Source organism: Dermacentor andersoni, chromosome 2 (genome assembly GCF_023375885.2).
Source record: "Dermacentor andersoni chromosome 2, qqDerAnde1_hic_scaffold, whole genome shotgun sequence".
In the NCBI taxonomy this organism is placed as follows: Eukaryota; Metazoa; Arthropoda; class Arachnida; order Ixodida; family Ixodidae; genus Dermacentor; species Dermacentor andersoni.
The window spans coordinates 178,488,116-178,516,085 of record NC_092815.1 but is presented as its reverse complement, the minus strand read 5'-3'; the positions used below and the strand labels follow the sequence as shown (position 1 = coordinate 178,516,085).

The 27,970-nt window shown below is 43.1% G+C and overlaps 1 protein-coding gene across 1 annotated transcript in view; it reads left to right on the top strand.

The window, feature by feature from the left end:
- Nucleotides 1–768: 768 nt before the first annotated feature.
- The window catches only part of LOC126540384 (uncharacterized), a 72,738-nt gene continuing 45,536 nt past the window's right edge, over nt 769–27,970 (top strand). Inside the window, exons 1-2 of the mRNA XM_050187183.3 lie at nt 769–1,236; nt 1,829–1,903. Coding sequence (XP_050043140.1) covers nt 928–1,236; nt 1,829–1,903 — 384 coding nt within the window. The 5' untranslated portion in view covers nt 769–927. The remainder of the gene's footprint in view (nt 1,237–1,828; nt 1,904–27,970) is intronic.

Below are 27,970 nucleotides of genomic sequence, written 5' to 3'. Positions count from 1 at the left end.
AGGTTTACAAGTTTATAGGGCCGATAAAACTATAAATCCTTAGTTCGTAAACTATCTGCTAATTTGCTATATCACAAACGGTGCTTCGCATTTCTGACGAAACTGCGACTTTTTTTTTTTTTTGCAAATGGTTAATTCTTTTGTACAAGAAGAATCTCCTTGTAACATTTTCCTCTGTAACAACCAGTAACTAGGGCTGCCGGTTTGCGGCCTGGCTTCCTACACCTCCCCCCCCCCCCCCTTCCGTAGGGGAGCGATTACACATTGGCTAGATACTCAGATGTTCAGCTGAGTATCTAGCCACCATAATCTGAGGGAGCGGGGCGAAGCACCCTGCGTCCCCCGTGAGTGAATCATTATGTTGTGACCTTCGGATATGCCCGCAAACAATTACGCTTATCATAACGTGGGAAACATATGTTCGAATGAAGTGAAAAAAAACTTTAATGTGTACTAACCTGTGGATTTATTCTGGCTGCATTAGCATTTGTTTTTCTAGTTTACCACTGTTTCCCGAAGCCACCCTACTCATACTGACTGTGACGAAACCAAAGCCCTTTCCATTTTATATTTTAAACGATCAAATTACAAATGAACATTTAGCAAAGGCGCAGCGCGGCTCGCAGCTGCTGCAAACGTTACGCATCGTCTAAAATCGGCGGTGGCGCCGCAGGCTGGCCCGGAAATTCTAGCTCTACGTCAGCGCCACTCAACGCGTAGCGCAAAGCGCTGTGTTTTACGGGCTCCAGAGCCAGGCCTAGCAGGGATCTGAGACCAGCGTCAAGATGGCAGCGTGTTAAGTACGAAACTCGTAGCGATGCCCCTTAGAGCCAGTAGTGGCATCTAGTTAGGAGTGCGTCGGCGCCTCGATTCCGTCCACGATAAGAGCGCCGGGCGACAGCCACGGCCGCAGAAGAGCGTGTGCTCATGGAATGGTCACCTCGCGCGGCTCAACGGGATAATCCGCGACGGCCGCTTCAGCAGCAGCCGCCGCCGCCGCCGCATCACCCGCTGGCTGGCGATGGGACGGTGGCCGCCGCCGCGACGCACATCTCGCGGGGCGGTCAGGCGGACGACGGCTCCGGTGGCCTTAAGCGAAAGCCGCCCTACAGTTACTCAACGCTCATCTCCTTCGCCATCAACAGTTCGCCCACCAAGAAGATGACGCTGAGCGACATATACACTTGGATCTGCGCGAACTTTCCCTTCTACCGCGAGGCAGGCACGGGATGGAAGGTAGGTGCTCGTCGACTGCACGTCAACTCTCTTGGTTTCGGTCTCTCGATCGCGTTTTCGTGCCGTGGTCTCAGAGTAGAAAAGCGCGCACGCCCAGTATTACCCGCTGTCGAAAAAAAAAAAAAACGATCGAGGGGAGAGGTACGGGCGCGCGTCGTTTCCAGGCGCCGACCTTGGCACACGGCATGAAGCGCTTCGCGATCGCTGGTGCTTTTGGTTGTCTGTGTTTTTTCCGCGCCGCGAAACGCGCTCGTGCGGTGTCGACCTCGAGTCGAGGACGGCGACTCGCCGGGTCGCGACTCGGGGTGCAACCGCAACTTCGCGTTTGTTGTCGTACCCGCGCAACCATCTCTCCAGTGATAGTTGTCTGACCTTTGTGTTTACAAACGTTGGGGCTCTCCCGTGTCGATGTCCGCGCGCGGCGCGTGTTGGCGGCGGCGCGCTCGTCGTTCGGGCGCGCTGCTGACGACGCCGACGTCGAGGGTCCTTGACGTCGAGCTTCCGCCGCCGCGGCGGCGCATTGCCTTGAGCCGCTGGCGCTAACTCGGTCTTTATTTAGTATATTCTCCTTTTTTTTTGTGCCTCCCTGCAGAACTCTATCCGCCACAATCTGTCGCTGAACAAGTGCTTTCACAAGGTACCTCGGTCAAAGGACGACCCCGGAAAGGTAACGTGTATTGATCATCGCAGCGCTCACATCTTTCTCTCTCGCTCTTGCTTTTTAATCCCCTCCCTCCGCGTTGTTTTTTGAAGCTTTTTATGTCGCTCCTTTTTTTTTCCCTCCTTCACTGCCCCGGCCAGGGCGCAGGCGATTTAAAAAAACAAAACAAAAAGAAGAACGGTAAAAATAACGACTGCTGGCTTCGCGCTGTGCAACGGCGTCGGAGAAGCCGGGGTTTCGACTGTCGATGTGCGCGGACCGTGCGGCGCCCGTTTGCGATGCGATGCGAACCGTTGCACGTGCGTCCTTCATACGTGTGTGTGTACCTACGCACGCGGGCGTGCGCGCGACGCAACACTTGTGTGCGCTCTTTTCGCGAAGATGCCGTTTGTGTGTACTCCGCGTGGCAAGCACTGTTCGACGCACGTTGTGCAAAGCAAAGGTTAGAGAAGGCTGCAAGTTGAAGAGCGCGAGGAGGACGCGAACGCCGTGGCAACGAACGAGAACGTTCTTGGCGCGCGCTAGCGCCGCCGAAATCGCGCGACTGTGCGAACCAATGATTGTCGAGTCTCTAGGGGACGTTGCGATGGTGCGAAATGGGTGACGCACGAGGCGATCGTCAGCGCTGCAAACATTGCCAAATGAAATGGAAAGGGACGCTGACGAGAGGGGGTGTAGCGAGAGAGAAGGTAGTGTACAAACAACGCACGCATACCTTACGTGCTCGGCGGAGGCGGAACTAGCGCTTGCCTCCGCGCCTCGCTTGGCTGTTGCCTGCAAACACGTGCGATCATCGCGACCTTGGATGCGAGCGCAGGTTTCAAGGCGGCGCGCTGTGCGCTGCGCGGAAAGGGGGAAGCAAAAAAGGAGCGTAGGATTGTGTCGGGAGTGCCCGTGGTTTATTTGTGAAAGCCGGGTAGCGCGGCAAGCACTGAACAAGCAGTGTGCGGGTGTTCTTGTCATTACAGTGGTCTGCAATTGCTGTCGTTTTCGGCTGGCGGAGTTTCAGGCAGAGAGGATATACACACAGACGCAAAAAAAAGTACCATATTCTTTCGACATTTCATGAGACAAACCCATTACATGCCTATTTTTTTATTCTAAAAAGCCCATGAGCTGACCTGATTTGTCGCATGCACACTGATAGCAGAAGGCATGTCATACTAATAGGTACCTGCACTTCAAGGAATGTGCAAGGAAGTTCAGGGATCTGACTCTTAGTGGTAAACGTTGGTACCTGAATATACTTTTGGTACTGTTGAGTTGCAAAAAGAGGTAAAGATTTTGGAATTGTGAAAACAGGCATTCCTTGCTTTTCAAATGTCAGTTTTCGGGTACAGCTGGCTTGTTAGGTTTGAGACGCTTTGGTTGGTTCACGTGCTTGCTCATTCGGTGCTCTTGGCCACTAGAGTTCTGTTCAGAATTTTTGTGTTTGTGCAGCAGTATTTGCATGATTGTGTGCAACTCTTAACTGTTAAAGTTAATGTAAAGAACTTGTGCATTAAAATTAACAGGATCTGCTGTTGATAGCTCACTGAGTAAATTAGATTACATTTTAAGTCTTCTTGACTGAATGCTCTAGTAGTGATGGAATACTGGAACATTTTAGTTCGATACTTTTCTAGACACGTTGGTGTCTCCTGTTATGGGTCAGAAATAATTTTACCATTGTATGGTTCTTACGTGAAGAAGACTTAAGTTTCCCCCTTATACAAGTCATGAGATAAAGAATTATTTGTCAAATTACAGGTCTTTTGCTTTTAATGCGATGTCACCTTAAGATTCTTGAGGACATCACTCACAAACCTATTATTGAGAAACTCTACAGCCTCTTGACACAGGTTTACGTACAGATTTTGTATAGCGACTCTAGTAACGAAGTTGTGCGGGATGTTTCGCATAATCTGGAGTAAAAAAAAATCTGATCAATGACATATACATGAATTTTCGAAGGCACTGGGCACTTTATATTACTCTATATCACTCCCAAAATTTAACCAATCTAAGTAATCTGTGTTTATTATCTTGGGTTTCCAGGTTTTGTTTGCTCACAGTTTGTCTCACTTAACTGAGTAACCGGTGCTTAAAGGGTAATCAAAGAGCAGTGCTAAAATAATTAAGACTGGTAAAGTCTATTTAGAAAAATGGTCGGTGGTTTATTATTAGCCCCTTCAGACATGGCAAACACATAGGCAACTTATTTTTGCCATTTCTATGCAGTGGTGGCAAGGAATAGACCATGAACATCAAGCTTAGGGTAATTTGAACATTCTTCTTACCTAGAGAACCTTTTATTTATTTATTTATTTATTTATTTATGATACCCTCAGGGCCAAAGGCATTACAGAGGGGAGTGGTGTTAATATACAAGCAAAATGTACAAAATACAATATTCGCTCATTATACAATGTTAGCTATATCATTGGAAAAATTACGTAAAATATTAGCACAATAACATGAAAAAAAAAAAACCTTATTTATACATAGTTGTCTAGAAGATTTCGGAAGTGATGGTTATCAATGATAGATACAGCATCAGAAGGAAGGTGATTCCAATCGCGACTAGTCCTGGGCAAAAAGGAGTGAAAGAAATGCTTAGTGTTGCAAATGTCAATACCAACTTTGTGGCTGTGATCGATGCGATGGGATCGGTAATGAGGCCTAGAGATAAATTGGTCGCGCAAAACAGGATGATAGTACAACTTATGAAAAAGAGTTAGTCTGGAAATTTGGCAGCGCGCAGACAGGGATGGGAGAGCAAGATTAGACTTCATGGCAGTAATACTAGCAGTTCTATTGTAGTTGCACAAGATAAACCTAACGGAGTTATTTTGAACAAGTTCTAGTGCCGTTACAAGCTTGTCCTGACTTGGATCCCATATCGAGCATGCGTATTCCAGCTTGGAACGTATTAGTGTTTTATACAGCAATAGTTTAAGTGACGATGGCGCTCTAAGAAAGTTACGACGTAGGTAACCTAACATGCGGTTTGCGTTGCTAACTATATGTTCAATATGAATGTTCCAGGTTAAGTTAGTGGTAATGTGAATGCCAAGGTATTTGTACGAGATGACTGATTATAATTGAACATTGTTAAGGTAAAAAGGAGATATGGAGGTCTTAGTGCGGGAAATGTGCATTGTTTTACATTTGCTAGTGTTAAGTTCCATGAGCCACGTTTTGGACCAAGTAGCAACCGCATCTAGATCGGACTGTAAGTGGGTAGTGTCATTAACAGTTCTTATTTCGCGAAAGATAACACAGTCGTCAGCAAATAAACGAACGTTAGATTTTAAGAGAGGCGCCAAATCATTGATATAGATAAGAAACAAAAGCGGTCCAAGAACCGATCCCTGCGGAACCCCTGAAGAAATGTGACTAAAAGCCGAGCAGCACTGATTCGCGACAACAAACTGTGAACGATGTGTAAGAAAAAATTCAATCCATTTTAACAAACCAGTGTCTAAATTTAGTTGATTTAGTTTATGAAGCAGTAATCTATGTGAGACCTTGTCAAACGCTTTTGAAAAATCTAAGAATAAGCAAACGGCATGAGATGATCGATCTAAGATTTGGTGCAACGCGTGAGTAAAGCACATAAGTTGCGTTTCACATGAATATGTTTTGCGAAAGCCGTGTTGAGTCGCGCTAAAAATGTGTTTGATTCCAGAAAGTTAACCAAGTTAGTGTAGATTACGTGTTCTAGTATTTTACAACAGTTACTGGTGAGAGAAATAGGGCAATAATTACAAGGAAAGTTTTTATTGCCTGATTTGAAGATTGGAATCACCTTTCCTATTTTCCATTTTTCGGGGAGCGTACCCGTGTCCAAGGATTGTTGGAATATTTTTGTTAATATAGTAGAGCAGTAGGTACTGGTGTTTTTCAAAAATTTGGTGTTAATACCGTCGAAGCCCGGAGAGGACGAGTTGTTTAACCCGTAGATAAGCTTAGCGACACCAGATACGTCGATTCGTACTGAAGGCATAGCTACGTAGTTGAACGCTTGTGTCAGGGGTAATTCATTTGAGGAAGCAGAGGAAAAATTCTGTACAAATGTTTGATTAAGAAGGGTCGCACAAAGATTGTTGGGTACGGGTTCGTCAGAAGAATCATGTAAGGTGATAGTGTCGTGTGGTGGAGGGTTAATGGTGCGCCAAAATTTCTTTACGTTAGAGGCTAGCATCGACGGAAGCACAGTAGATAAATAGTTTTCTCTGGCGTCTCTAATGGCTGCAAGATAAGCGTCAGATGCAGCCTTGTGCGCATCCCAACGTAAATTAGAAGGTGAGAGCCTGGCTGCGCGATAAAGACGTTTTTTCTTGTAGGATAGCCGTTTTAAATGAATGTTATACCATGGTGCCTGCGAATAGGTGGTGATGACTTGCTTTGGAATGTGTTTTTTTATTAGTTCGTGCGCTTTAGTTTCGAATGCGTCCCAATTAGCGTGCACTGAATTATTGTCGAAGTTATGCAAGAAGATGTCTATGAATGCATGGAGTTCAGTATTGATTGCGTCAAAGTTTGCTCTGTTGTAGTCAAAGTGTTGTTGTAGTTTTCCTTTTGAGTGAAATGTATCGCTACAGACAACTGCTTTGGTGAAGTCACTTTGATGCCACTTCAGTCCATGCAAATGGTATGAAATAGATATGATGAGGCATTACAATGAGAAGCAATTAGTTTCATCATTGTTCGGACTAGGGTTTCTCTATCACAGCAGCTTTCTGCAAACAAAAGCCTCTGTTTCTGCCCCAAATTGTTTGTTTGTAACTTAAAACTCCTATATTGCTCTATAAACTTTTTGTCACTTTTTGGGTGCTACTTGCATTACAACCACTCACCAATAATTCACTAGAAGCCACGATGATGTGAACACTTCGCCTTTTCATTCATGCCCCAATACATTCAGATATAGCTTTCTTTCCCATGTGTTAACAGGCACAGTTTCCTCATAATCATCTGGAGTTCACAGACGGTACAGGAGGTGCACTAGTGTTTGCTGTCTTTGTGTTAGAAAGGTGTCATATGTAATTTATCTGTTGGCCTTGAATTAATATGTATACTGTCGCACATGATATGTCTCAGTATAGTTCACTTAATTTCCTTGTCCATATTCTCCATGTTTATTTTGTTGGTATCCAATTTCTGCTACAATTAAAATGGGTCACATTATGAATGAGTGAATGAATGAATGGATGACCCACCGTAGTAGCCATGTGGCTATGGTGTTCCAGTTCCGAACTCAAGGTTGTGGTTTTGATCCTGGCTGTGGTGGCCACATTTTGATGGTGCCGAAATGCAAAAACGCTTGTGTACTTAGATTGAGATACGTGTTAGAGAACCCCAGATGGTCAAAATTAATCCATAATCCTCCATTATGGCATGTCTCATTACAAGATTGAGACTCTGGCACATAGAACCCAAGAATTTCATTCAAAGTTTGGATGAATGAATGAATGAATGAATGAATGAATGAATGAATGAATGAATTATGGGTAATGTACAGACATTTCTGGCTAAAGATATACTGAAATGAGTAGGTGAAGCACATTTTTCAAAATGAGGTTTTCGCCGAGAAAGCGTCGTTTTCGTGGCAGGTACTAATAGACCTTTTCAGACTAGCCAGTGCTACCTGTGGCACCTAGTAAATTGCGAGAGCTTTGAGAGTTCGTTTTCAATTCTAGCTCTTCTGGTAGCGGTATGGGAAACCATCAGTATCTTGGAAAAACTGGTTTCTCACAGCGGATAGCCATTAGACAGCTGTACTCATACAATGAGAATCTACAAACAGCCAAACTGACGACAAAGTAAACGGTAACGGCAGTTGTTGGATGTTGAAGCTGTGGATGCTATCGGTGTAAAAGTTTTGTCTTCTCTTGGTATTCTGCAAGTCGGACGTGGCACTTTCACTGTTACTGTGCCACCCTCATAGCTTTTGTCATAGCTGTCAGCACTGTTATCATTGTGGTTGTCATCAGGCCAATTAACACTAGTTTGAGTTGCCTTCTACAAGTCTTTCCATAACATTTTTCATCTGTCGACACTTGTGCTTGTGAAGTTTGATGTTAATGCGACAGCAACGGCATGCCAGCATGAGAAACCAAAAAAAAAAAAAGTGTTACCCTGGGCATGTAGTATCTACCGTATTTTCGCGATTCTAAGACCCCCCGATTCTAAGCTCCCCCCCTCTATTTTCGCGAAAAAATTGGGAAGGAAGTTTGCATGCGAATCTAAGCACCCCCCTATTTGATAGGAAGAGCGTGTAGCCAAGGCCGCCAAGCGTGCGTGCTCACTCTGTCATCGAGCCGGAGCCGTCGGAGTCCTGAGGTGGAACGGCGTCTGCAGCGCGATCTCGCCGTACAGCGGGACTGCAGAGGCGTGTGGGCTCGTGACGCCCGCATGCCTCTACGTTTCAGTCAACAAGCCCTTCAAAGCCAATCTCCTACAGGAGTACGAAGCATGGGTGCGAAACCCTGACTGGAAGAAGACGCCGACGGGAAAGCTGCAGAAAGCGTCCCCATCAACCATCGCAAAGTGGATTTCGGACGCGTGGAAGCGGGTGTAAGTGGACGTTGTGGTCAAATCATTTAAGAAGTGCTCGGTCACGAGCTGCTTCGACGGAACGGAAGACGACCTGCTGTGGGATACCGAGAGCGGCGGTTCAAGCGGTGTGACGAACTCGAGTGGCAGTGTTAGTGGTGGCTTCACTGTCTGCACCGATTTTTCTTTTGAATTCTCGCAAAATAAAATGTTATTTCTCGCACCCGTCTCGTCGTGATGTCGCAGCGAAAAGAGGGAGGGGGGGTCATTCTAGATATTTAGAATCTAAGCACCCCCTTCACTTTGGGCATCGCGATCGTGAGAAAAAGGGGGTGCTTAGAATCGAGTAAATACGGTATCTTTTCTTTGTCAAGGCCCTTGTAATTAAGGCTTTGGGTTTTAGAACTGTTTGAATTATCCCTGCACTAACGTATACGGGCAGTGTTTATTTCTTGTTAAATCGTTTCTTACACTGTGGTCACTTTGCTCTTTTTGAACTCTTGAAAATTGCACTTCTACATATGAATACAGTCTCTTTGTGTGTTTTTGAAGCACCATTCATGTCTGTGCCGACATTCTCTTATCACTGAACTTGCGAACAGCATTTTGCGCTGACAAAGAGACGAACATACTTGTGCATGTGCAAAAGCAGGTATAAGTGGCATCATGTAGTGGTGGTTTCTGCTCTTCTGGATGTTGACAAGAAGCGGGTGCGGCTTTTCAGCACAAACACTTCACTTTAACCTTGCAACTGACAAGGTAAGAATTTGTCAGTAATCCTTTTATGGATTTCTTTTGTCACTTTATGTGTCTTGGATGAATATTTAATTGAGATCAAAAACGTTTGAGAGCAGGCTGTGTGAATGACTTTTGATTTGGTCCCCAACTTGGATAGCCACTCTTTGCAAACCTGAATACTTTTTTTAATAGTGTTTTTTAATGCTTCACATTGTCAACTGTGTGCAGTCAAATACGAACCTTGAGCAAAATGTGACTGTCATTATGGCTCTACTGGAGATAATGTAGTAAATCATGCTTTGTTGCTCAGATAGCCACACTTTCAGACTAAAATCTGATCATTTGCGCTCTAATTTAGTTCAGGCATGGCATTCAGCAGTTGTTATTGTTTGGCACCATACATGGACATAGGACTCTTGTGTTCTCTTTGTAATTATTATGAACAAGCTTCATTGCAACATTATTTCGTAAATAGGGGCTCCATTGGATGTAACCACTCCTATTAGAGATAAAGTGTTTCTTTTGATCTTCCATTGCTGATTACACACTTTTCCAGTTCCGTCTCAAAGGTATACACGGGTACAAAAAGGCTTGCAAGATTGCTTTTTAAAACTTCATTTTGATCATGCACGTGCACACAACCTCCAAAGTTTCTGTAGTTTGCTAACTACTTATTTGATCCTAATGATTGTGCATGTCAAAATAGTATATTAAAAGCAGAAGCACTGATAAAAGTGATATTTAAATTGTGTTCTGTACAGCTTGAAGCTTTTCTTGTTAAGATGAGGAACGTAAATGGCTGGCTGTTTGCTTTCGCTATTAGTATGTCATCATGTGGCGGTTTCAGTTCTACTGTTCTTAGCAGTGTTCAACATCCAGCATATATGTCAAGTGGCTGGGTGGGTGCCTTGCCAAGTATGTTAGACATGAAATAGTTGGGGTTCTCGTATCTGACTTTCCTGCAGAGAGTTCTTGCATAAAGTCAACATTCTGAAGATTCTTGGTCCCTTCAGCAGCTGTATGCTTTTCACGATTCTGAAAGTACAAAAATATGAAACTAAATTTGCAATGGACAGAATGATTTAGTGCCTGAAGGGGATGATGTTTATTGCGATGACAAACTTTCTAATGTTGTAAATATTAAGATGTCAGCATTGTTTTATATTGATGACAAGAGATGGCTGTTTATTATTAAAGAAATATATGTTTGATTTGATTAGATTTGCTTCTGGAACTACTTCAGTTTGGTTCCAAAAATTGATACTATATTCACACACCCTTAGTTTGAAAGAAAGATGTAAAATACATCAGAAGTTTTACTTAATGTTTGTAAATTCTTTGAAGAAAAAGTTGAGTAAACCATGTGTTGAGCATGTTTTGTAATGCACAGAGATAATATTAAAAAAAGAGAATTCAGTAAAAAATACTACATTAACAAATCATTCTGAATTTGGTATAAGGTATTTTCTATCAGCATCAGGTATGGAGAATAATGCGAAATGCCGTGGATTCCTTGGGCACCACAATCATTCTTTGGTCATTATATGAAATTCGAACCCTATAAATGCCGACCACATATAAAAGAAAAAGTAAGTGTTGAAGTACAGATTTTAATTCTTAAGTACTCATGTTTTGGCTATACTATTCTAAAGGGTGCAATATTCTCAATATGCCAGTTACAGCGTTAAACATTAAGCATGGTAAATTTAAAAATAGTTAATGTATACTGATTTATGGTATGTTGGGTGCAATTTCTTTGTAGAAGCAGTAGGCTCATCTAATTTCACTTAGGTTGAACATGGTTTGATATTAAAACTCCTTGCTGAATCAGTAGTATTGTGTTCAGCTGTACAAGGAGAAGGTTCGATGTACTTTAATTTCCGGATAATCCCATAACATGCAGCGTTAGCTGGCTTAAACATGCAGGGAAACTTGCACGGTACATCTCCTTTCTCTGGACCCTTTGTCTAGCAAAATGATTCGGCCTGTGGATGCTGCATAGGGCGATTCCATGACAGATCAAGTATGCATGTCCGCTTGATATTTTTGTTTCGTGTTTTTTTTATATGTTATGTAGGAATATTCAAACTACATGGAACCAAAAATTTTATTCGCAAAAGGCGTTCCCAGCAAGCCAAAAAACATTATTTGAGGGTGGTGGCGCGAGCGTCCTCCTATTGCTTAGCACAGTATTTTCTGATGTCACGGCCGAATTAAATGCAAGCTAAGAATGTTGTGTCGAAAAACTTTTCTGCTCATTTTATTATGTTTCACAGTAAATTAGTTCCAATGCGTTTTTTAATGCTGTCCACAACCTAAGAAAATGTAAAAGGAATTCCAAGCGTGGTCCAAATGAGAAAAATATTTGGAAGTTTGATGCGTCTTGGCATGATTTCTATTTCACACAAACTTGAAAAAAGTGTCAAACATAGAACATTCCCTTTGCAACATTTGTGCAAAATGTTATCTTCCTACATAAAACACAAGAGAAGAAAAGAAAGTTAAACAAACTTTTTTTAATATAGAAAAAACTCCGGTTCTAATTTCTTGAAAAAAATTTGGGTGGAAGTCTGCTTATGTCAGGCAAAACATGGATGCGATAATATATATATGTTTTCACATTTGCTTTATTCACAAAATATAATGGGCCAAAGTGGCCCATGTTGAGTGTGTTGGCTTTAGTGCCGTGATGGCTCGTTCCGGTTTGTTAACATTTACTCTCTTTTAAGGAAAGCAAAGACTGCAGTTGCCACAAATCAACGAAGGTTTACCTGGGTTTTTTATTGTGGCAAGAACAGAGAACACGGTTTCTGCTTGGTTTTCTGGAAAGCAGGAGAGAACAAACTCTACACCACTCGTGGCGCCCGAACAAATTTATTGCGTGACCTTTGCAGTTAGCATTTAAAAGGGTTTAATCGCTGGCTAGCGGCAGTTCTCGCAGTGGACAGCGCATGTCCGCTTGACTGATTGCTGGCACACATCCACACATGGGATGACTGAATTCCTGGCAGATGCTGTACTGACTTCCACTCCACTGACTTCTGCTGACGATACTCCTCGATGGCTGCAGCAGGCGCATGAAGCAGGGCCACTTTCTTGATGTTGCTGCCATCTCACGTGCCGACTGAATGGAGATGGTGCTTCCAGACCCCAGGCTGTGCAGGGAAGCTTGGTTCTTAAGGAGTCCACCCACGCCGTCGCAGGCGTTCTTCCCATGCCCGGTAGCGAAACTATCCACCTCGCGGATATATACTTGGAGTGGCACAACTCGTACAGTTGGTACCTATTTTTAAAATGGTTCGCTGCACCATCGCTGATGTATGCTACGTTACATAGATGGGTGCTTTTTCATATAAGACTTCGTGCATTCTACCTAGGGCATAGCAGGCGTGCCCTGCATTGTTGTACATGTCGCTTATGACAGCAAAGCTGTGTGTTGCTTTCCTTGTTGTGGCGACACAGGTGATAATGGAGATTTGTTTCTTGTGCCCATGGTACGATTGTGTTTCATTTGAAAGGATTGTCCAGTTCTCTGCAAAATCAAAATGCAGAACAATGCTTCCACGCTGCTCGCACTTCTTCGCCTCATGAACAGTGCGATGTATACTGGAGTGCGGTGTATGTATTTGTGAGGAGTCCATTTGGTCACCCATTTGCCGAGCTCTTTCACAAAAAGGGTTGGAGACGATGTCTTCTTGATCAAGTCACCGCTTTCCCAAACAGCAAATGTGACCCAGTTCTTGTCGACCATTCCAAGATTGGCCAAAGTGAGGCTTTCACTCCATGGGCAGTGCTTGCATTCACCTAACACACAGTCTGTGCTTGGGGAGCCGCAAAGGCACTCTGCTTTCATGCCTTCCAATGAGATTTCCGTGCCGGTTACGTTCTCAAGCACTTAGACGCAAAGGTCACAATAAATGCAAATAAGTGCCGCCATAAATGCAGGAGACACAATAAATGCAAATGCAATCCTCTTGTTGTGTGTGGTGTTGTTCGGATGCAGGCTGTAAAGCTTTGACAGGGCGATGGCACTTTTGGGGTAAACTGCTTTGAACATATGGAACATCTCGCAGATAGAATGTGTCATAAACTGCTTTGAGACATACTTTCTCTGGCCTTTCATGATGACTGACACAACGTCCTTCTTGTTTAGGCTCTGCCCAGAGCACCCAAGTTCATCCTTGGTGAAGTAGTCGGGTGCAGCTAGTACATCCGATGCACTTAACCTTGAGCTTGTGTACGGATCAAAACCTGACCACATTCCATGCTTCTCGCTCCAATTTTGGGCCTTTCTGAGCATGTACGTTGTGACAGCAGGGATTGCCTTTTGAACGCATTTGTTTTCTCCTTCTGGTGGCACGATGATTAAGAGACGGAGGCGCTCTTGATAGGACCTTGAAGCCTCCCATGCTTGCCTTTAACCAGCCTGCACATGCATGACATTCTGTCACAGACGGTTCAGGTGTACTGCCGCTTCCAGATACAGTGCTTAAAGTTAAACATATCTTCGTCACCAAGACACTTTCAATCTCAGACCATATTCTCTTTCTGTAAAATAGTCTGCTGCATTTCTGAATGGAAGATGTTGGCTTTTAACGGTGAAATGTCAGAAGAAAGGTGGATGTACATGTTCAAGTCCCCAATTGTTTCTTCTTCTTCCTGACGGAATGCCTTGTCTGCGTCGTTGTGTGTGTGTCGCTAAATGAAGACAGGATTTCCTTGAGGTGTGTAACGCAGTGCTGGCGTCACAAATGTCCTCAGCCTCTAGCAGTAGCTTTCGCAGGGAGGCAACATCCAAAATGTTTATGCAATGGAAATTTTTTCTTAGCAATGTTCTTCTTGTGAATGCATAAATAATTGGCACAGAATACTTGGACCGAGCTATGAGCTGCATGCATCGTGTGTGGTGAACAGCTAGTCCAAGTCAAAACGTTTTCGTCACTTTTACTGCGCCGCTGCCGTGACTGAGCCTCCAGAATCTCTCACGATTTCATGTTCTATGAACAAGGCCATCTAAAGCTTTGCACTGTGAAAACATGTGGGCCTGCTCATTATTGAAGTACAATGCCCGTCTGGCACTACCAATGACCTCTGCTGTTCTCGACATGGGAAAGCAAAGCACATCAGCAAGGTGCTGACAAAACATCATAAATTAGGCAACTTCGGCAGCCTTTGGCTCAGTCATGCTGCACTGCACTTTTTTGTACAGCTGAAACACAAGGGTGAAGGTCGAGGTAAGACAGGAAGACGCTGTCTATGAGCGACACAGAAAACATGTGATAATGGAAAACTAAATTAACAGCTTGGGAAATGACTCGGATAAGTTTTTAGAAAGCTGCAGTGTGAGTCGCACGTGGTGATGCCGAAGAAGGTTCTAGTATCCATTGCAAGTCGGGGATGGGAAGCAGGCAGTGAAGTAGGCACCTCCATAAGGGTGCTGCTGCTGATTATGGAAGCGCTTCGTCGCTTACAGATTAGCCTGCCTTGGCTCCGCTTACAGGTGATTTACTGTGTGCACCAGGCAGGTTTCGGCAAAGTCAGCCACAACATGCACTTGCGGTGTCTCGCATGCTGTTGACAAGCGAATAATGGAGGTGTAAGTGGGATGCTCACAGAGGTTCTAGGCTGCAAACTCGGTATGCGTTAGCATGTGCGGGGGTGGCAGCCCCCCAACTTGCACATGCTAGACACAAATAAATTATAACAATACATTTTTGTTGAAACAGGCTGCCAGAGCGAAATTCTAAAGCAGCAAAGAAGTTAGAACTAAATTTGTGTACAATGCAAAGTGATCAACAACCAGCAGAGGTACTGAAGCCAGCATGCTCAACGTGGGCCACTTTGGCCCGTTATATTTTGTGAATAAAGCAAATGAGGAAACATTGCACCCACGTTTTGCCTGATATGAGCGGACTTCTATCCAAAATTTTTTCAAAAATTGGAACCGGATTTTCTAAATAAAAAATAAATTTTGAAAATGACTTTTTTTTTAAAGAACTTGTTTCATTAATTATTTTTTTTCTTCTTTTGTGTTTCATGTAGGAAGATAATATAATAAATAAATGTTGCAAGGAGAACATTCTATGTTTGACATTTTTTGAAGTTTCTGTGTGAAATAGAAACACGCCAAGACGCATAGACGTTGCAAAATTTTTCTGATTTTGGCCATGTTTGGAATTTTTTTACATTTTTATTAGTTTGTGGACAGCATAAAAGAAGACGCACGGAACTAATTTACTTTGAAGCGTATTAAAATGAGCAGAAAGAGTTTTGGACACAATGTGTTTAGTTTGCATTAATACGGCCGTGAAATCAGAAAATATTGTGGTAAGCAATAGGAAGGTGCTTGCATTGCTACCTTCAAATATTCTTTTGGCTTGCTGGGAACGCTTCTCGGGAACAAAATTTCCGGTTCTATGCGGTGTAAATATTCTTACACGACATAAAAATCCAGGCGAAACAGAAATACCAAGCGGACATGCACTTTTGATCTCTCATGGAATCGCCCCATAGCTGTTTCCATTCTATCAACGCATGTTTCAAAAGGGCAAGGCACCTCTGACGCTTAGCTTCCTACAGGCATTTTGCCTGTCGCAATGAAGGCGTCGAGGATGCTCTGATCTTTGCGGAATTTTCTCTTTTATCACTTATCTTTCTTCGAGTGCGTCATTGGCATTAATGCCTTCTGCATCTCGACGTGCCATTGTGCCTGTACCATGTGCATATCTGCACATGCCACTCGCCTCTACTTAAATGTCATTTTAGCTCTTCTTTGCTTTCTTGAAGAACAGAGGTGCAGTTCTGCCATGACATTTGTGTTTGAGCTGTGTGTCAAAGGGCTGTTGAAGCATTGTTGTGTTTTCTTTTCTGAACCTTTACAGCTATTGGGCTGATGTGTGTGCCTTCTCTAAGCCAGTATTGTTTGTAAACTGAAGCCAGTTTATGTACCGGAACTAGTTTGTTATAGGTCTTGAAAGAAGCCTGTCCCAGAGCTGCAGTTTGAATTGTGGACCCTTGAATTCAGAAATAAGCACTTAAAGGGGCACGAAAGATAAAAATGATTTGAGCTGTATTAGTAAATTTTTTTTTTCTGCTACTGTACAATACAAAAAATGTGCTCTTATGGTGAGAAGCAGCTTGGTAAGCCACAGAAGTCACAGAAACAAAAGAAGGGTGGCAATGCTGTCTTGAAGCTCTCCTGCACCATCTCACCATGATTTCATAAATATTGACTGCACCTGCTCAGGTCTCGTTAATTTTTTATTAGTAAAGGTGAATTGCATTGTATCCTGTGCTTAACTTGCTGAACCACGACAACCCAAATATGAAAAATATGTGTTGAAATTCGTGATGTCAAATCGACAGTGGTGTAATCAGGGCGGGGGGGGGGGGGGGTCACACCAGACACATGCCCCCCCCACACTCTCCTCCCCCCCACCCCCAAAAAAGAAATCTGGCTATACCACTGCACTGACATACAGGTGCTGAGGTTTTGCCGGGAAAATCAACATGGAACGTTGGCCTGCACCTTCTTTTCTTGTCTAGCAATCAACCTATCGCCACAAAATTAGCAAAGATATTGTTTTGAAAGAACACATTGTCATTCTGAACTGATTGATGCCACTCATAACTTCGCTAGGTGAAGCTAGGCACCCTGCTTCTATCAATGCTATGCATATCTGTTCCCTGTCAAAGCTGCTGATAAGTGTTCTCCGCCATTGTGCTGGCACAAAGAGAGTGAAAAATAGTGTGTCACAGATGAGAAAGTGTTGGTGCTACCAGTGGTGTTTTTTTTTTTGCTTTGGTGCTAAAATACAGTGCAACCTTGTTAATATGTACGTGGCGGGAAATTGGCATAACTATGCACTAAATGGTGCTGCTCACTAACTGGCAAGTACAAATTTGAATTTCTTTATGCACAGCGTTGAAAAAAAATGAAATGTGACACCACAGTAAATGTTACTTAAAATAAACACTAAAAGATTTAAGCTCTTTTTTTCCAAATTTTTTTCATAAGTGGTGCACCTCTTCTGGCCATGCACGAGTGAGGCGGGTAGCTTGTTGCGCCAACACGATGACTGTGAGTTACTTTTGTTTCTGCAAGCAGTTTGCACATTTTGGCAGATAACGATGGTGCGTTTGCCTGTTAAATGCGTGCGGTATCCTTCCAAAGCCACTACACGTAATCATGCTCATTGCCAAGGAGACGGGTGGCGATCTTTGTCGCGTTAGGGTTGGTGGTGATAGGTCTTGCAGCTGCACCTTTTGGTGGCTATGTTTTTTGCTGAGGCTGCCATTACACCTCCGTGTATTTCTGATCCTTATCTGTATAGACCCTTTACAGTGAGCAATCTGCGCACTATGCACCAGAGGCCGCCACGGGCTCGCCGCCATTGAACACCTTCTGAATATAGAGCAAGCAGGCATCAGCCACCTACAGCCACTCCAGCAATGTTCTGCTGAGAGGCTTGGAATCGCTTAATACCATTTATTTAAAATGTTGAAAGGCAGAGGGAAGATGTGCTTTCTCAAGAACTGCGACAGAGACTTGAAGGTTTGGGATGAGACAGTGTGCAATCTTCACCCATCTCAGCTGCAGAAGGAGTGCCTGTATTTACAACCATTCATTATGCACCCCTTTCCACAAGATGAGCCGTACTGTATGTGCAACAGTATTGTTGCACATACAGTTAACGATGGTAACAGGCACATGGCTGCAACAGCCCTACAAATCTACCACTGTAGTTGCTAGAGTATAAAGAGTAAAAGCTAACATCATGCTGCTACATTTGCTGCGTTCAGTCGGTAACTGTTAAAATTGCAGCGCAGACAGAATGGATAAATGAAAGGGATACACTGCCCCTGCAGCTTTGGCCGAAGTCTTGGGTTCTCTACCCACTCACTGCTCATTGTGGTAGCCGAAATAGCTTCTGCCTGAGCCATGCCTGCGGTTGCCGTGGCCATTGCAAACATGCGAGAAAATGCTGAACAGAAGGCGCTGAATGGGGGCCTCTGTCACGTGAGCAAAATTAGTGGTGCCCAGGGGTATGGTGCTGTAAAAGGTCCATAGGCATCATTGTACCTGCGCCAAAGCCAAAATCATTGGTAGACCGGTCTCTGACCTTTCAGAAAAGACACAAGTTCCTTTATGGCACACAGCGATATCAGTGAAACTGTGAGTTTAGGTGGCGCAGTTAGCATCTATGCAACAAAAAGTATGCATTGGCCAAGCCTACAAGCTGCTAAAGCTTAAGCATTCAGCCAGTACATTATTAGGCCAGTACAACTTCCCCACGAGCCAAGGCACCATTGTAAAGCATGTGCTAACACACGCAAATGACACATATTGCAGCGCTGACCGGTTAGATTCACAGTGCGAGCCCAGTTCGTTCTTCCTCCTCTTTTCTTGAGTGATGGCACCCACACGCCTTGTTCAAACAGTCAAATACCACACGCGTGTAGCAATATTTCCAGGGAGGTTGGGTTGGGGATTTGTTGCAACTGCGTCTCGACCATTGGTACATTTTATGTGAGCACATAGGGTTTTACTGTAACAGCCTTTCATATCAGAAAGTAAAGCCGTTGGAAAAGAATGACTCAGACTGCAGAATTGCCAGGCATGTGAAACACCTAAGGGCCTACATTTCAGCAAATTAGTGAAGTTACTAAAAGAGTGGCACTCAAAGCATTATTCTGAAGCAAATATAAAATACACGACAAAACAAATGGTACAGAAGCTTCAAGTGCAACATGTTCCACATGAGGAGGAAAACACCACTGTCATATTATTGTGTAATGCAGCAAAGAAAAGCGAGGTGAAGCATGGCATCTGCTCGTAACCATTAAAAGGGCTTAGGAAAACATTGCGGCAGGAACCATCTCATGATGACTCTCTATGGTAATGTATCAGCATTGAATCAATATAATGACACAATGTATTGCCAGCGTCAAAACAAGTTATGTATGAGGTGTGTACTGCAGCAGAACTCCTCTTTTGTGCTTCTCTAAGAACATTCGGCGCCATCTAGTGCCGTTGCCGCAAAGCCTGCGCGTGGCCTCTGAGACGAGAAGCGTGGCGTGCCGGTGCCTGCGAATGCTGAGGATACTTCCCTCGCTTGGCCGCACACTCAATGCCACATACTCAGTGACCCAAGTTGGCGAGAGGGTCATTGAAGAGAGGTGCATACTCAGGGCATTCATGGGTGCAGTTTGCTAAAGCTCTAGCGTGAAAGGCGTTCATTGAAAAGCGGCACATACCCAGTGCATTCGGGGTGCAGCCTGCTAATGCGTTGGTTTGCTGTCCTTTAAGAACCCTTGTGACATGGGTTCGCTCAGCATCGAAGAAATTTAGGGGATCTTTTTCATCATTGTACACTGGCACATTTCTAGTGGCACATACTAGTTACCCAAGTTGGCATCGAAGAGGTTCATTGCAGGCCAGTGCAGACTGAGTGGCACGTACCCAGTACTTCGTGTTAGCATCAAAGACCTTCGAACTGCGGCACCTACCCAGTCCCGCATCTACAGTGGCCCATGTTGGTGTGAAAGGTTAGCTGAAGAGGGACATGTATGTACACATTGCCACATACTCAGTGACCCAAGTTGGTCCGGTCGTTCGAATTCTGTTACTTTCACACAGCAGACCGATGCGTTCACCCATTCCACCACTGACTATCCAGTGACCCAGGTAGGCAGGAAAAGGGTTAGATACAGACAAACACACATAGATAGCCCTAGGAAAGGGCATGGAGTACCCAAAGAATGTGAGCACATTGATGGGGCCCTGAACCACCTTTTATTGAAGTGGAGAAAGGCATTTGAAGTGAAAATAGGCTATTTCAGAAATTCTTTGCTGCAAAAAGTGCTTCAATATGTTCAGCACAAGCAGAGGTATTGGCAATCAAACATGGCCTCCACTGTGCTCCCATTCCTCCTTCAGCGCATTGCACTGCAAAGGCTACGGGTGTAGTGGGGCGTGCTCACAACACTCTGCCTCCTAAATGTCACCAGGATGCGCAGTTCAAGTTTCATTTTGGATGCTAACATAGATGCCACGACTTTCAATTTTGGTACCTACGGCTTGTTAAAGGTAAGGTAAATGTGATTGCCCTCAGCGAGCTGCAGTGCGCTTAGCCAGTGGACTTGTGGGGGCACCCCATGGAAGCCATGGTAATTACGCTGCAAAGCCAACTGCAGCTACCAATACCAGCCACATATGGAAATCCACTTTATTACAGAATAAAGCATCCAGAAGAGAGTGAGGGGCAGTCTTCTGTTTGAAAAGAGAGCATTTGAGAGAAAGATGACTTCGCACTCCACTTTCGAGCTCCATGCACTGTGCATGACAGCAAAACTTGTTGAGATGTTCACAGCAGCGTATGCTAGCTGCAGACTGTGTCATTTCAGCAAGCCCGAGGGGTGGTTCAGGGCCTCTTTAATATTAAATAAATTTGAGTAGGCTGTATCATTGACACAGTCACAGTGCAGTACATGAAATGTCTTGTGCATGCTACAGAGTGTGTACAGGTACTAGAGTACAGAAATGACGTAACCAAATCTACAAACTATGTTTATTCGTGCATTAGAAAGATTACGTGCTTAGCTTTTGATACAGCTAATGGGGGCCCTATGGTTTGATCTTGCAATCGTGCTCACTCCCCATTCATAGTGGGCTCGCCATGGCCAGATGGGGTGAGCACGAATTTGTATCCCTCTGTCCTACTGCTGAAGTCTGTGCATACTATTTCTGCATCCTGCATGCCGAACGCAGAGGTGCCATAACCGACCAAGTGTGAAATTTCTGTACAAAAAAAAAAAAAGTGGAAAAGCACTCTAGTAGGGCCTATAACTCCTGATGAGCACATGTTTGACTTTGACCAATTGTGCCTGCTATGGCTGAGTGAGCCCTTTCAAACGCAACCACTCCCGCTCAGATCAACAAGCATACTTCCAAGCTATGTTTTTCTGAACACTGAGCGAGAGGCTAAATTTAGCTACGATTGTATCATATGTGGCATGACAATGGCACCATCTGTGCATGCGACATCTACGCAGACAAGTAATGCCTTCTTACCTCTACACAAGGATACCAAAGTAAGGCATGTGGGTAGTACAGTTGCAAAGATATAAGTGATAATACCATAACATGCTTTTGTTACATGCAGTTTTAGCAAGTGACCACTCTGACTGATTTTAAAGATGTTTCACGTCAAAATTGCTTTAATGCTTTGCAATGTACGAGGTAGGCTTCAATTCTCAATCTGTGTGGTGTTGTCAATCCATGCAACAACAGCACAAACTACTGCTTTGGCTAACAGGCACATAACAGTTGTTGCACCTTCTTGATTATTTGTGAGATTGTGTTGCCTTCATGTTGTCCTGACAACGTTACTTTACGCCTGGAATTACGTCCTTTTGTGTGTTCAGTTGACCACCGGGAGCACATGTACGGTGCAGTCTGCTTATTAAGGGGAACACAAAGTTAGTATTTATGGTATGATTACGAGTCAGTTTTGACATGATAACCTCATCAGTAATTTTTACTGACGTAAGTCAAGGTAAAGCACCAGATTAAGCACTTTTTTTGCTATGAAGTTGCTTATATGTTCAAGTTATATTGCTTTGAATTTACTAATTAACTGTACTGTTTAAGAGTTCACCGTGCTGTACAAAAAGGGAATAAATGTATCAGTAGAATGTTGTTGCATGGCCTTTTAGCAACAGCCAGCTCGATGCTCGCCTGGTGTTGATGGTTGCGGTAATAAAATTGAAGAGTATTGTTCGCTTCAGCAATCTCGATTTCGAAGTCTTTCACTGTGTGCGAGTGTGAAGCAGGCGGACTTTACTTAGTAAGCACAATCTCCATTATGAGCTTTTGATGCAGAGTCTAACTGAAGTTGACAGATGACAGAGACACTAAAGAGAAATGTGAGTTTAATTTGATAAATTGAACTTGCAGACTGTGATTGTATTTATGTTACTATGAATGGAGGATGTGGAGGCTTGACATGCTAGAAAGGAACACACCTCTCCGGGTAGTCTTGGAATGAAGTATGATTGCACCAAGCTTGTGGACCACATACGAAGCTTGACTTTAGATGAACAGGGATGCTTAAGGTGTTTGTGTGCTGCTGCAGACATTTACTGCAGTCGGTATTTCATGAAATACCGAGAGTCTTAACTGCATGCTTTTTTCTTTCCATATTATTTGGCATGAGGTACAAGAAGGAGTGAGCTAAATAGTTGTGCTCGTGGCAGCTTTTCTTGGTGTTGGGGTAGTGCTTAAAGTCAGGGGGCCCGGGGGGCCTGGACCTCCCTCCAATTTTTAAGGAGGGGTTCAGCCCACCCTCGGCAGGTCAACTGTAACCCTGTGGCACCCATTCAACAAGTGCTGGAGATTTTATTACCAGTTGTGCCTTGTGCAGGGCAATTCTAACTTTCCACTTTTTTGATGAATGATACCATCTTGATTAATCGGTTGATGTGGCATGAACAAAAACAGGAAAGCAGATGCATGCATTTCCCTGAGGCACTGCACAAGTTGGTATGCCTTGCGTACTCACTAGCTGCAATTTGTACATTGAAATAAAGGCCATAAACTAATCAGATATAAAGTTTGTTAGCCTAATTAGGTTATTTTTTTCAATTAAGCATTTTGATTTCTCGTAGAAATAATGGCCACCTCATCAAGTAAATTAGATCAAGGGTTAGAATTGTGCCATCTGCAACAGGCAATCGTTAAAAATTTGGTGCAGCAGAAAAAAAAACGAACAAAAAACACTGTATATATGCAACATTTGTTACAACACCGTAGAGTAAACGTTTGTTAATCTGACTCCAGATATAAGATTCTTGAGTTAATTCAACCGCACTACTAAGGTCCTGGCCTGTGCACATGATTTCTGTGGGCCATAACTTTCATTATTTTGATCCTGAAATTGGCTTTTACCCATTAATTAGAACTTGGCAGGTTGACACAAATGCACCTGACCCCATTGTTGACTCAAATGGCGGCAGTGTCTGTCTTGGTGGTGCTAGGTAACAGTGAATACGTTGAACACACATCATTCGTCGCTGAAAACGCCAATTTTCGGCCTGCCATAGGAAGCTTTTCAAGTGAAAACTGTAGCTTATAGGGAGTGATTACAGTATTTACCTGATTCTAATGTGCACCTTTCTTTTTTGCAAGAAAAATTGGTCCTGAAATTGCCTGTGCATTGCCATCAGGTGTGAAGCCAAAAAAGCATTTCAGGTGTTCGTGGTGTAAAGCTAGTCTAGCCATTGTCATCGCCATTGCCATCATAAGGTGGTGAAGAACAAAGTTCTCATGTAGCTTGACGGCGATGCACTGCTTTTAAGTCATTGGTTATGAAAGCTTATTCAAAAGATCAGTTATGTAATGTACTAAGCTAGCTACAGCAAGTCGCATCACAGGTTTTCTGTGCTCTGGAGAATTTCATGTGTCGTGGGATGAACTAGCGAGGTGGTTAGCCTAGACCTGGGCTTCCATCTCATTTTTGGGAAGTCGTTTGATAAATGAGAGTTATTAAACACGCAATGGACCGTACAGAGAACGACATATTGTGGTTCATAAACAGTGATAAAGTGTAATCTGAGAGTGATGATGATGGACATTAAGTGCAGATAAATTTCTGTTCTGTGAAGGTCAAGTTCATTGGTTTCATAATTCTTTCCATTTCGAGAATTGGAGGCATGCTAAATTTTTCTTGCTAAAACTATTTGGTGCACGTTACATTTATACAGTAAACTCTCAGTTGTACGAATGTCGGTTTAACAAATATTTCAATATAACCAACCTTTAGAAAATACCCGGCAGTTTTCCTATGCATTCATTGTAAACAACTTTCAGTTAAACGAATTTCTGAATAGTGACTATTTCAGTTGAGCAAACTTGACCAGTGGACCCGGCCTCATTTTTTGAAATCAGTTCAACGAAGTTTTGCACTCTGCATTGCTGCCATAGCCGATGCCTGCCACCCCCAAATCGCCCCTCCAGCGGCGGCTATGTGCAGTGTGACAGTAAGCCAGTTACCTGTGCTGAACTATGCGATCTTCATATTGTTTCTAGTGTTCATCCCAAAGAAGAAGAGTGCAAGGAGAAAGATGCAATGGCAGAGGTACAAATGTTGTAATTCTAGCGGAGGCTGTAGGATGCCTTGGAAAGTTGCGAGACTTCGTGTCTCAGCAACAAGCTGTGCCAGGGGAAGGGCACTAGAACAAACTCTCTGGACAGCTTTGTTACTTTTGCTTTAAGAGTGCCAGTGCAAATCAAAATGAGAATTTTTTTTTCAAGATGGAGATAGGCAGCAACGTAACTGTTACGCACTTCGTATATATCAATGTACACAACTCCATAAATTGCATTTCATACTTTTGACTCGATGTCTGCTATGCCCTATGCTTTTCCATATTCTAGTGAACATTCAATTTAGTGAACTTTCAGTTAAGTGAACTATTTTCTTCGGTTCCTTGAAGTTTACTCAAGTGAGCGTTCACTGTACTTTGTTTAGAAGCTCCAATGCCATTTCTAAGTTAGTTTTTTCACATTGTTTGCCCCATAGAAACTGGGTCTGTGCTTGATTTGGGGTTGTGTTTTAATTGGGCAAATATTGCCGAATGAATCTGCCGCATGTCAGCATATTTTCTGCCTTCTGTTTAGTTCAACCTGCCGAATAACTCTTATCAATTTTGTTGGTCCCATCAAGGTCGGATCAGCAAAAGTCAACTGTACTTTTTGCATATTTGGGCAGTTTTCAGTGACAGTAGGATCCCCCGAGCGTTTCAGGGTTTAGTCTTTTTTATATTTACAATGAAATGCATCATTATTTATTGACAAATAAGATAAGTAGTTCCAAGCAGGTGCTGTCAAATTTTAAGGGTTCACCGGGATTTCATGGCCAGAGGCTGGTGGTTGGAGGTTGGAGTAAGAACGATGATGCAATGGGGGTGCGCGCTCACATTGTGGGGTGCGTTAGTTTCTAAACGGAAATTGCCACAGCTGTTAGAGAGGCACGTGCTGTCCATCTATACTACTGCCCGAAATGTCTGGTTAATGGCTCTGTTCTCTATGACATTATGCAAAGAAACAACAAATGGTACCTAAATATCCTGACTGCAAGAAATATATGGCTTCAAGTGCACCATTCCTTTAATGAAGAACATAGCTGTCTTGAAGCGTTTGGCTATACGCCTACTTGACAATCATTGTCAATGGTTTCTGCACAAATTTTTCTTTTTTTTTTCTTATTCCTTTATTTGTTTATTTTTTGTCTTTGTCTTTTGTATTTTTTTGTCATTTGTGGCTCACTAGGCTTTAGAGACTTGTTAGGCTGTATTACCCGTCTACAATAGAGAAAAAATGGCTTCTGAAAAAATGCAAGAACTAAGAATTGGCGGAGACACCATCTTAAAGTTCCCAGACCAGCATGCTGTGAAATCATGCATTTTGACATCCTTTACTAAGGCCTAGTCAATCTTTTTTTTTTTGTAAAGAAGGATCACATTGCATTTTAAATGAGCCAAAGGCTCCACATAACAACTTGCAAGAACTTTTGCTGTGCTGTAATGGTGCAAGTATGGCAAAATACCTTGCAATTCATGGCATTGCACTCATGCGCTGGTGCTGACATTTTGGCGTGAAATTCAAGAAGCAGCAGCTTGAATTTCACTTTCACTGGTAATCGTGTTTTCACCAGATTAATGACAATAAGGTTTTAAAACACTAGCTCACCAGTCTAAACTAATTTAATATTGCCTTTTAGTGTGCATTTAGCTTAGTCATTTCTATTTTATCCCTTTAATAAAGATATTTTCCTTAATTTTACTGCTTTTGCCCTAGTGCGTCCGTATGCATACTCTAGGTTGGCACTGTTCTTCAGTGCGGTTGAATGCGTGTTGCGAAGGATTTACCATGATTTTGCAGGCCCCTCTGAAACATTTATGACTGAAAGTCTTTAATATTTTGCTTGTTCCTGCTGTTGGTGCTAACTCGAGTGCGGGTTCGCATGCGTGTTTGCCTGGCATTTTCTCATGGCATGCTTCAAAGGCCATAGCTCCTGTAGCACCTTGCTTGTCTCTGTCCTTCACTTTTGGACTTGCCATTGAAACTTGCACAGCCTGTTTGTGTGCAGAAATGCGTGCTAAAGTGCAGCTGTCACAAGAAATGTCACTCGCTGCGCTGCCGCCAGAACTATTCTGAAGCTGCTAGCATGCTGTGATAAGCTGCATGAGGTCTGAAATCTCTTGGTGCGCATTATATCTCTGTGAATGTAATGCTGATTTTTTACTTTCGTTTGTGTACATTTAACTACTAGCTTGAGTTAAGAAAGCACATTGCAGTAAGTTCAGCCATACTCCCAACATAATGTCATTATTTTATTTCATTTTTTGTGTTCCTTAACTCTCAACCATTAGCCTTCTGAGCCATGTCAGAAAGCCAATCACATGACGTTTTGGGATGAATGCAGGTGTACATATGCAGGAGGAAATCTGTTTATGTGCGGAAGTGAGTGTGAAATGAAAGAAAAAGGCATTATTGGCAGGGTAAGGCGATGAATGCACTGTGGCCCTGCAAGAAGGTTGTAGGAAATTGAGATGGGCAGTCTGTTAAGGGGACTGACAACTGGCCAGAATGTGTTGTGACACATTGATGGAAATGAAATTACATGATTTATAGTGATAAAATCCAGTACGCATTTCACGATTTAAGTAGGAATTATAATTTTAAATTGGTAAAGAAAGTTTCAAAACCAGTAAGGGGCGAGACCTGGCGGTGAAATCTTGGTACTTCATATGTATTCAATGAGATTACTGTGCGTAAGTCAACTGTTAAGTACATGATTATTGCTTATAATTGCAGTTGGTATATTATTAGACACTCACGCATTATTCTGGGCTTCAGAAACCAAAACGCACGCGTGGTAATGGCTACATGCTGAACTCCTTATCACGTGTAATGGCATCGTTTCATTTTTGATCCAATTGGTTTCGTTTTGACTGGTTAAGTACCAAAGCAGTTGTACAAGAAACTGTAAGAACATGTATCTATTAGCGCAGAAATATTTTATTAATACTGAAAACATGAATCGCAGGAACATCAACTTGACAAACAAAATCATACTTTGTTACAGCTACGGCCACACTTGTCGTCTGCCTCCCACTAATGCTGGTGTATAATTGCTATTACACTCACCTATCACCGTTTTCAGCATGCTTCCAGTGAATGACTACATCCTCACTGCAGATCGAAAAGTTCAGATAAAAACATGTTCCATGGCGCTTTCCACGTTAGCACTTCATGATTAGACACTCTGACTGGTAAGCTTTCCATTGCAATAAAAAAACAGGTACCATGAAAATTGGTTGTCAGTCCCTTTAATACTATGCATGCCCACGCAGGCTCCTATGCATGGGCACATGGTACACAGGGACCTGTGTTGGCATACATTGCTGTAGAGGGCTATGCATCATGCCTTGGTTGCAGTTATTTGTTTGCCCAGCTTAGTTTTCTGTGTTTATGTTTTGGTAGTTGAAGCAAAGTAGTAAGGATGTATATTCATTATGTTAACATATATTCATCTCATAGGTTGTGATACTCAACCAATCAGTTCATGGAGAACTAGGCGCCTTGACTTGACAAAATTGACTGAAATCGCCTGATGCTGTGAAGGAAAATGTAGCTGGCACACGATAGAGTGCACACTGTTTCTTTTTAATTTTGTGAGCTTCCCACAGTGGCTGAAGTATTAGGCAGACATTGATAGGAATGCGTGTTAT